Genomic DNA, 9,357 nt, shown 5'->3' with positions numbered 1-9,357 from the left:
CTGGCTGCACGGTCCTCCGGAGCGTGTCTCCGCGGCCGCCGTCCCCATCGCTGCGCGGCCGCCCGAGCTGACAGGTAGCCCGGAGCTAAGCAGGAAGGAGGGGGCGCGGGGGGCGGGCGGAGGAGGGTGGAGCCGCCGGCGCGCCCCCTCCCTCGGGGCCGGCGGGCGGCGCGGCGGGCTCGGCGCGGCGGCAGAGGGGGCGGCGGGCGCACGGAGAGAGCGGCGAGAGCGGCGACAGCCACAGATCGGCCGGCTCCGCTCCGCCTCGGCCTGGAGCTCCGGCCCGACTCCTCCGTCCGCGGCCGTCCCAGGCCCGCCCCCGCCGGGTAAGTCCGCGGCCGCCGCGGCCACGATCGCAGACACCTCCACAACCACGGGGGCCGCGGCGCCGGGCCTCCCGGCTTTGTCTGCGTCCTCCCGGCTCCGGCTCCAGCGGCAGCTGCGGCGGTGACTCCGGGACTCGGTTCTCCAGCTCCGCCGACTGCGCAGCGCCCAGCGGGAGGCTCGGAGCCGCGGGCTCGCCAGGCGCAGGGGGTGAAACTTCGCCCAAGTTTGGGTTCCGGGGAGAACCTGTTGGAGCCAGCAGTGGCCCGAGGCGGGGACGGGAGGCAGAGGACGCGGTCGTGTCCGGTGCTCCGTTGCAGCCGTCGGGGGGGGGGGGAAGGTGGACTGCTTCTTCAACCTCGGTTACTGCGGTTGGGAAGAGACTAAGGGGACCTATGGGCCGGGCTGGGAGGCCCCCGGGGACTGCAAGGACAAAGTTGAGTTCTTTGGTCCTTTCCCTGAGCTTAGATGTCTGGAGCTGAGAGCCCAAGGCAGCCTGGAGGTCCTCAGAGGCGCGCCCTTGCCCCTGACCACACCTCTCTCCTCGATTCCGCTCCCTCGCGGCCCCCAGCCTTGCCCACAGCTGATCCGGGGCCGTACCAAGACAAAGGGGAGGGAACGAGGCGGTTCAGGAGAGGTGCTCCCAGGTGCCAGGCCGCGTGCCTTCTGCCCGGGGCGGGGGGCCCTCCAGCGTGCAGGGCACCAGGAGAGGAGTCAGGTTGTAAGAAAGCCGGACTGTGCCCGACGCGGCGGCGCCCTCTCCTCTCCCTGCATGGTGGCAAAAGCAGGCCAGGACCCTGGGCGCTCACGGGCCCCTGAGGCCCTCAGCCCCAGTCCCTCGGCCTCAGTCCGGGCTCTCCCGGCCTCCGGTCGGCGGCGGAGCCTCTCTGAGTCCGCCTCTGCCTCCGCAGCCGCAGCCCAGGGACCATGCGGACGGCGGCCAGGAGACTAGTGGCTGGTGGCATCGCGGCGTAGACCGCTTGGTCCGTCCACCGACGCGTGGGGCGCCGGCAAGGCCGCCATGGAGACCCCGTACTCCATGACCGCGCACTACGACGAGTTCCAGGAGGTGAAGTACGCCAGCCGCTGCGGCGCGGGCGGCCCGCGCGGGGCCTCGCTGCCGCCCGGCTTTCCGCGGGCCGCGGGGCGCAGCGCTGGCGGGGCCCGGGCCGGCCTGCCGCGCTGGAACCGGCGCGAGGTGTGCCTGCTGTCGGGGCTGGTGTTCGCCGCCGGCCTGTGCGCCATCCTGGCCGCCATGCTGGCGCTCAAGTACCTGGGCCCCGGCGCGGGCGCGGGCGGCGGCGGCGGCGGCGCGTGTCCCGAGGGCTGCCCCGAGCGCAAGGCCTTCGCGCGCGCCGCCCGCTTCCTGGCCGCCAACCTGGACGCCAGCATCGACCCGTGCCAGGACTTCTACTCGTTCGCGTGCGGCGGCTGGCTGCGGCGCCACGCCATCCCCGACGACAAGCTGACGTACGGCACGATCGCGGCCATCGGCGAGCAGAACGAGGAGCGGCTGCGGCGCCTGCTGGCGCGGCCGGCCGGGGGCCCCGGCGGCGCGGCGCAGCGCAAGGTGCGCGCCTTCTTCCGCTCGTGCCTCGACATGCGCGAGATCGAGCGGCTCGGGCCGCGGCCCATGCTCGAGGTCATCGCCGACTGCGGCGGCTGGGACCTGGGCGGCGCGGCCGCGGCCGCCGAGCAGCCGGGGGCGGCGGCGCGCTGGGACCTCAACCGGCTGCTCTACAAGGCGCAGGGCGTGTACAGCGCGGCCGCGCTCTTCTCGCTCACCGTCAGCCTGGACGACAGGAACTCCTCGCGCTACGTCATCCGCGTGAGTGCGGCCCAGGCCGGGGGACCGGGGGGCCGGGGGGCCTGGGGGACCTGGCCCCGCGCCCGCTCGCGCCCCGGGCGCCCGAGGGGGGGATGGGGGCGCTGCGCGGAGCCGCGGGGGCAGCCGGCGGGGACAGGGGCGAGGCACGCGCCAGGCTGGGCTGCCCACCCCCGCCCCCCAGCGCCTCCACCTCCCGGGCCTGGCCAGCACCCAGCGGCGGCTCCCACAGCAGCCACAGTGCGGGAGGAGCCGGGCTGGGCTGGGAGGCTCAGCGCAGCGGCATGGGGGTGCGGCGGGGGCCAGGAGCTGCTGGGGGCGCCCCGAGGGCTGGCGGGGCTGCCCCGGGGGGAAGTCGGCCTCGGAAGGCTGGCGGATGACCTGGGATGGGGGTCCCTGTCTGCTGCTTCCCCAGATTGACCAGGACGGGCTCACCCTGCCTGAGCGGACCCTGTACCTGGCTCAGGATGAGGAGAGTGAGAAGGTGCCTGGCCATGGGGTGGGCTGGGGCAGGCGAGGGCCCCAGCAGGGGCGACCCGGGGCCAGGCCCGTCCCCCACCCCGCTTAGGAGTCCCTGTGGCACCGCAGATCCTGGCGGCCTACAGGCTGTTCATGGAGCGTCTGCTGAGACTTCTGGGAGCAGAGGCTGTGGAGCAGAAGGCCCTGGAGATCCTGCAGCTGGAGCAGCGGCTGGCCAACGTGAGGGGCGGGCAGGGGCTCTGGGCGGGGGCTCCAGGGGCTCCAGGGCAGGTGGGGCTCAGCTCTGGTCTCCACCCAGATCACTGTGTCGGAGTACGATGACCTGCGTCGCGATGTCAGCTCAATGTACAACAAGGTGACGCTGGCACAGCTGCAGAAGATCATCCCCCACGTGAGTGGCCCGGCCGGCGCCCCGTGATGGGGGGGCCCCAGGCAGCAGAGGGTGGACGGGGACCCCCGTGCACCTGGGTTCCGGGCCCTCTGTTCCTCCTCCTCATCTCCTGCCTGTCCTGTATGGCTGCTGTCCTGGGCCCCACAGCTGCGGTGGAAGTGGCTGCTGGACCAGATCTTCCAGGAGGACTTCTCAGAGGAGGAGGAGGTGGTGCTCCTGGCCACAGACTACATGCAGCAGGTGTCCCAGCTGATTCGCTCCACGCCTCGCCGGTGAGGCTGCAGGACACCCACCATCCCTGTCACCCCTGCTCCTGCCTCAGTCCTCATCTGGGCATCCTGGTCTTGTGTGCTTGGCAGCTGTGGCATGGCCACCTCTGTGCAGAGCCACATCAGGGGAGTCAGTGGGAGCACTGTAACAGGAGTCCAGGTCCCAGGTCCAGAGGCCATTGCTCCCTCCTGCCCCAGGGCAGCCCGGGCAGCCTTCTGAGGGGCTGTTTCTTTCCCTGGGTGTGGGGAAGCTGAGTCTGGATGGTTTCTAGGGGAGGTCTTGCAGCAGGACTATGTATGGAGGGTGGCTGATGAGGTCCAGCTGTGGTCAGGTGTGTCCAGTGTCCCGGCCAGGGAATGGCAGGAGACGGTGTTGCCGGTGCCCTCAGGACCAGGGCCGTGTCCTGCTGTGTGACTGAGTCCTAGCACCCTCCAGGCTGAGCTCCTGGGTGCCTGCACGGATGTGCCGCCCATCCACGTGTGCAGGGCGTGTCCTGGGTGGCTCCGGGGCGGGATCACTGGGGGAGCAGGATGGGGTGACCCCCGCATGTCTGAGGACAGCCCTGTGTTCACCTGGCCCCAGGATCCTGCACAACTACCTGCTGTGGCGTGTGGTGGTGGTGCTGAGCGAGCACCTGTCTCCCCCATTCCGGGAGGCGCTGCATGAGCTGGCCCGGGAGATGGAGGGCAGCGACAAGCCCCAGGAGCTGGCCCGAATCTGCCTAGGCCAGGCCAATCGCCACTTTGGCATGGCTCTTGGTGCCCTCTTTGTACATGAGCACTTCTCAGCTGCCAGCAAAGCCAAGGTCAGGCTGAGGGCAGGGCGAGGGTGGCGGGTGCTGGACTGGGCATGGAGCATGGGCCTCCTCACACATTCCTTTTACCTTCCACCTCGGGCTCCGGAGAGGGTTCCGGGTAGTCTTCCTCCCCCAGCCCCAGGAGCTGTCCTCTGCCTGTGGTCTTTTCCGCCGTGACGCTGTACATAGCCATGTGCAAAGGCATAGTGTTAGGAATGTACAGAGAGTTTTGGAGCATTTTTCCTCTTCCAATTGAGAGCTTACTGTCAGGGTAGCCTGCATGGACCCCTACCTCTCAGGGCTCTCTTCAGTTTTCCCAAGCCATCCTGGGCTTAGTACGTGGTACTGGATGTTAGGAAAATCCCTTGTAACCAGTGCTGGGACCAGATCTAAAGCCTCCTTGATTGACCTTGACCCTTGGCTTTTGACCTGGCAGGTGCAGCAGCTGGTAGAAGACATCAAGTACATCTTGGGCCAGCGCCTAGAGGAACTAGACTGGATGGATGCCCAGACCAAGGCAGCTGCCCGAGCCAAGGTGAGATGGGATCCTAGTCTGATATTGTTTCACAAAATGTTTTTTTGAGTGCCTACTAGGTGCCAGGCTTTGGAGGCTAATGAGAGAACAGAAGAGACAGAAGGGCCTTGGTTGTTCATCTGGTCTGCTCTGTCTCTGTCTTGAGTTACCACACCAGGCTGGCCTTGAACTTTGGCCCTCTGTCCTCAGAGGACCTAGAACCTTCTCCTGCCATGTCTCCCACAGCTCCAGTACATGATGGTCCTGGTGGGCTACCCAGACTTCCTGCTGAAGCCAGAGGCTGTGGACAAGGAGTATGAGGTAGGCCCTTCTCCTTGCTGTAGCCAATGAGCAGACTTTTCCAGGCCCCTGGCCTGTAAGCCCCATGTGAGCCCACCACGGGACCCCCAGATGAAATCCTGGCTACTCAGCTGCCCTTTTATGGCCTGCTGCTGAGTCCGGCTGCTTCGCCATGCAGTTTGAGGTCCACGAGAAGACCTACTTCAAGAACATCCTGAACAGCATCCGCTTCAGCATCCAGCTCTCCATCAAGAAGATCCGACAGGAGGTGGACAAGTCCACGTGGGTGCTCGGCTCAGAGCTGGGGGTTGGGAGACAGTCATGGGGAGACAGCTCCTTTCTCACACTAAGCAGACCAAACTACTTGTATAAACCTGATGGGTGGGGTGCATGGACCTGTGCAGGACATGGGATGGGGCCAACAGGGTGCTGCCAGCCTGGGAAGCCCCGAGGATATGCAGTGTCAGAATTGTACTGTGGCTAGACCATGGGGACCCTGTTTAAGAAGGCTCAGGGGTGAGGGCATTGTGAAGCTAGTGTGTGACCCCACTGCTGACTCCGGCTTCCCTCCACAGATGGCTGCTCCCCCCACAGGCACTCAATGCCTACTATCTACCCAATAAGAACCAGATGGGTAAGGAAGTTCATCGGGACAGGGGGCGGTCCTTAAAATGGGCGTGTCTCACTGACCCTCCCCCCCTCCTAGTGTTCCCAGCTGGCATCCTGCAGCCCACACTGTATGATCCTGACTTCCCACAGTGAGTACATGTGGCTCACCGGTGGGACTGAGCTCCTAGGTCTTGCCTGGAGGTTAAAAGTGGGGGAGCTACCCTGCTTCACAACTGGGGTGGGTCTTACCAGCTGTAGACACTGGGTTTTCAAACTCTCACAGAATTTGTAATTTCTGCCGGGCCTTGGCTCATGTCTGTAGTCCTAGCTATTCAGGAGGCTGATATCTGAGGATCAAGTTTGATGCCAGCTCAAGTAAACAAATCCAAGAGACTCTTATTTCTGATTAACCAGCAGAAAGCCAGAAGTTGAGGCGTGGTTCAAGTGGTATAGTGTTGCCATGAGCAAAAAAAAGCCAAGCAAGAGTACCAGACCATAAGTTTAAGCTTTACTACTGACACGTACCTACACACACTTGCACACGTGCATGCAGACATGCAAACACATTGCTTTTTTTATTGTGTGTTTTTTAAACGTCATGGGTATCCCTGACCTATTTTAGTCTGACTTAGGTGTTTTAGAAGTGGAGGGGCCCTAGTGATGAGGAAGGAGGCCAACCCCCCACAGGAGTGCCTCAGTTTCCTTCCTGCCTCCCTGCAATCCTGTCCACAGCCCTCACTACCCTTCTTAGATATTGTTTCCTAAAAGGTGTCTGGACAGATACTGTGGGCCTTCCACATAGCCCGTGAGGAAGAGGAAGATGAGACCTGCTCAGGGCCTCACAGATGTGTCTGTGGCCTCTCTGGCCGCCTTCCAGCCTGGCTAGGGGCCTGTGCAGCAGCATGGGGCTCTCAGAGAATTGCCAAGGACGGGGCCTGATGCTGCTGCTGCTGTGGACCCAGGTCTCTGAACTTCGGGGGCATTGGCACCATCATCGGACATGAGTTGACCCATGGCTACGATGACTGGGGTGAGGCTTCCTGGTGCCCGAGGGAGGGCAGGCAGTGGGAGGCTGGTGGGTGACAGGCTGATTGGGGTGCGGAGGTCAGGAAGGGCCACTGTGCCCGACCTGGCTTTGGGGTGAGGCTGAATCTCAGCGGCCTGCTGGCCCATGCCCACAGGGGGCCAGTACGACCGTTCTGGGAACCTGCTGCACTGGTGGACCGAGGCCTCATACAGCCGCTTCCTGCGCAAGGCCGAGTGCATCGTCCGTCTGTATGACAACTTCACTGTCTACAACCAGCGGGTGAGATGCCACCCTGACCCTTGTGCCCCAGCAAGGCCCCCAGACACACGCTGAGGGTTTGTGGTTACATAGTGCTTTCACAGAGTCACGTGATACCCATGCAGGGGTGAGGAAGAATGAGAGTGAAGAGGCAAGGGGAGGAAGAAGGCTTTTCTCCAAGGCTCTGGGAAAGATCAGGAGGGGGTGACTGGGGTTTCGGGGAGAGGCCTGGGAGTTCTCTACAACCCCTGCTGTCCCCTCTGGCAGGTGAATGGAAAGCACACGCTTGGTGAGAACATTGCGGACATGGGTGGCCTCAAGTTGGCCTACTATGTGAGTGACCCTGCCTGCCCTCTGTCCCTACTGAGGGACAGGAGGCTGCTGAGGAGGACGAGAGACATGGGCCCCTTTCTGCCTATAGCTTATGCCTGCTACTGGGTCCACTGGGCAAGAAAGGAGCCATGGGCCCCCATCACTGGAGGGGGCAGCCTGCACAGGGTGGCATTAGTCAGGGCCAGCCTGCTGGGCACAGTGTGGGGAGAGTGGCTGGGCAGAAAGCGCAGTGCGGTGGTGGCATACAGCGCGGGGCTGAGGGGGTGGCCTGGCCCTGGGATCCTGGCTGAGGATGGAAGCAGGGCAGAGATCGGGATGGATGGACACAGCGCTTCCCCTCTGCTCTGCACCCCAGGCCTATCAGAAGTGGGTGCGGGAGCACGGCCCCGAGCACCCGCTGCACCGGCTCAAGTACACACACAACCAGCTCTTCTTCATCGCCTTTGCCCAGGTGGGCCCGTGGGGAGCCAGGTGGGAGCTGTGGTGGGAACACAACACCCAGGGCCTCCTCTCCGCCCTTGCCCTGCCTTACTCAGGCCTCACACGGCTGTCCCCGGGGTCGAGCCTGCCTCCCATCACCTGGGTGCTCAGAGCTGATGGGCCAGGGGGTGCTGATGGAAGCTTGAGGCCCGCTGTGGGTGGTAGAAGAGGGGCGGTTCACACCTGCCTCCATCCACCCCCATCTACCCCTCTGCACCCAGAACTGGTGTATCAAGCGGCGGTCGCAGTCCATCTACCTTCAGGTGCTGACTGACAAGCACGCCCCTGAACACTACAGGTATGTCTGCCTGCTGGCCTGGGCTCTGTTTCCTCCTCGTGTCTAGGGGGAGGAGTCGGGGGGGGCAGGGCTGATTAGAGGGCAGTCATCCTATTGGGGTCTCCCCTTCCCACACCAGGGTCCTGGGCAGTGTGTCTCAGTTTGAGGAGTTCGGCCGGGCCTTCCACTGTCCCAAGGACTCGCCCATGAACCCCACCCACAAGTGCTCTGTGTGGTGACCCTGCCCGCCCGCACGCTCCCCTCCGCCCTGCATGGATTGCCTTCTGCCAGCTGCTGGAGCAGGCATGCGTTTGGTGCCACCCCACGCCAGACCCACCCACCTACCTTCCCAGGTTCTCTGGGACTCTCCTGTCCCCTGCGGTCCCTTGCTTCAGGGAGCCTGGAATGGGTAGGGGCTGGGTTCCAGGGACTTATGTGTGTGTTTGGGGGGGCAGGGGTGAGACTGAGGTCACTGGACCTGGCTCTAGGGAACCAGGGCCCCTGCCGGGCAGTGTTCAGGCCCCGCCTCTGCTGTGTTCTTACTGATAAGTGTGGTCAATAAAGCTGCTGTGCCATCACCTTAGCCTCCTCAAGGGCCCCGGGAGATGGGAGTCGGAGCCAGAGGGGCCCCATTGGGTGGAAGGCTCAGGCCTAAAGCCCCGCTGGGCTCTCCTTGACCTCCTGGGCTGCATTGTCTCCATGCCCCTCCTCCTCACCAGCCTTCTTCCCCCACAATCCTGCCCAAGGCTCCATTCTGAACACTTGCAGGCAGCTTTGTGGCCTGCCAACCTAGTGGTGACTTGCTGCAATGGAAAGCAGGACATCTGCACTGAGGAGTGGGGTTCCTGGGAAGGTGAGAAAGAGCGGGAGGGGGCCGGCAGAGGGGCTGAGTGTGGAAGAGGACCAGGAACATCTACTTGTGCTGAACACAGCTCACAACTCCCATCTAGCACTGCCTGGCCGTGGAGGATCAATAGTGGGAGAGCGGATGCATGTGTTGTGCAGCCTGAGATTCCCTGGGGCCAGTGGGCACCTGCCCTTCCTCCCAGATCCTTCTTGTTTTGGGAGCCAGGTCTGGTAAGCCGAGCTCTTGTCATGTTCAGAGAACAGCTGATCAGTGGGGACATCAACGTGTGTCCCTGAGAAAGGGACAAGCTTTGGGACCAAGAAGACCCCCGCCTCCACAGATGGGCCATCTAGGAGAGGCAGGGGCTCTTCCTCCTGGCCTGTGTGTGGCCACACAAGGATTCTAGGGATGGGAAAGGCTGCAGAAGGTGCCTTGCGCAGGCCTGGGCCCAGGTACTTGCTGGGAGCTACCTGTTGAGCTGCTTTGAGGCATGCTCTGTAGAGGTGGCCCTGTATTTCTGGACCCCTCCCTTGCTGAGTGTGTACACACTTGTCCCTTGGGCGGCTGGGACAGAAGCAGTCAGCCTTTTCCTGCCTTCTACTGAATGTCTGAAATGGCCCACCTCA

The 9,357-nt window shown here is 63.9% G+C and overlaps 1 protein-coding gene across 1 annotated transcript; it reads left to right on the top strand.

The window, feature by feature from the left end:
* The first annotated feature begins 250 nt into the window (after positions 1 to 250).
* Positions 251 to 8,462, top strand: Ecel1 (endothelin converting enzyme like 1). Its single transcript, XM_090354411.1, has 18 exons — positions 251 to 326; positions 1,236 to 2,152; positions 2,565 to 2,633; positions 2,738 to 2,848; positions 2,928 to 3,020; positions 3,168 to 3,292; positions 3,873 to 4,095; positions 4,523 to 4,621; positions 4,847 to 4,921; positions 5,079 to 5,182; positions 5,476 to 5,534; positions 5,607 to 5,658; positions 6,472 to 6,539; positions 6,691 to 6,815; positions 7,062 to 7,127; positions 7,483 to 7,578; positions 7,829 to 7,905; positions 8,024 to 8,462. The coding sequence occupies exons 2-18, from the start codon at positions 1,346 to 1,348 to the stop codon at positions 8,121 to 8,123; spliced, it is 2,349 nt and encodes a 782-aa protein (XP_090210537.1). The 5' UTR covers positions 251 to 326; positions 1,236 to 1,345; the 3' UTR covers positions 8,124 to 8,462.
* Positions 8,463 to 9,357: the final 895 nt, after the last annotated feature.

Source organism: Megascapheus bottae, chromosome 21 (assembly GCF_031878675.1).
Source record: "Megascapheus bottae isolate mThoBot1 chromosome 21, mThoBot2.hap1, whole genome shotgun sequence".
Taxonomy (NCBI): Eukaryota; Metazoa; Chordata; class Mammalia; order Rodentia; family Geomyidae; genus Megascapheus; species Megascapheus bottae.
The sequence above is the reverse complement of the archived record's forward strand: the minus strand, read 5'-3'. Positions and strand labels throughout refer to the sequence as shown.

Bases quoted from the DNA above. Each gene is read 5' to 3' on its own strand.
- Ecel1 (XM_090354411.1), top strand. From the start codon at position 1,346: ATGGAGACCCCGTACTCCATGACCGCGCACTACGACGAGTTCCAGGAG. The intron at 4,622-4,846 runs GTGAGATGGGAT...TGTCTCCCACAG, and splicing joins AGGCAGCTGCCCGAGCCAAG to CTCCAGTACATGATGGTCCT. The intron at 7,128-7,482 runs GTGAGTGACCCT...TCTGCACCCCAG, and splicing joins GCCTCAAGTTGGCCTACTAT to GCCTATCAGAAGTGGGTGCG.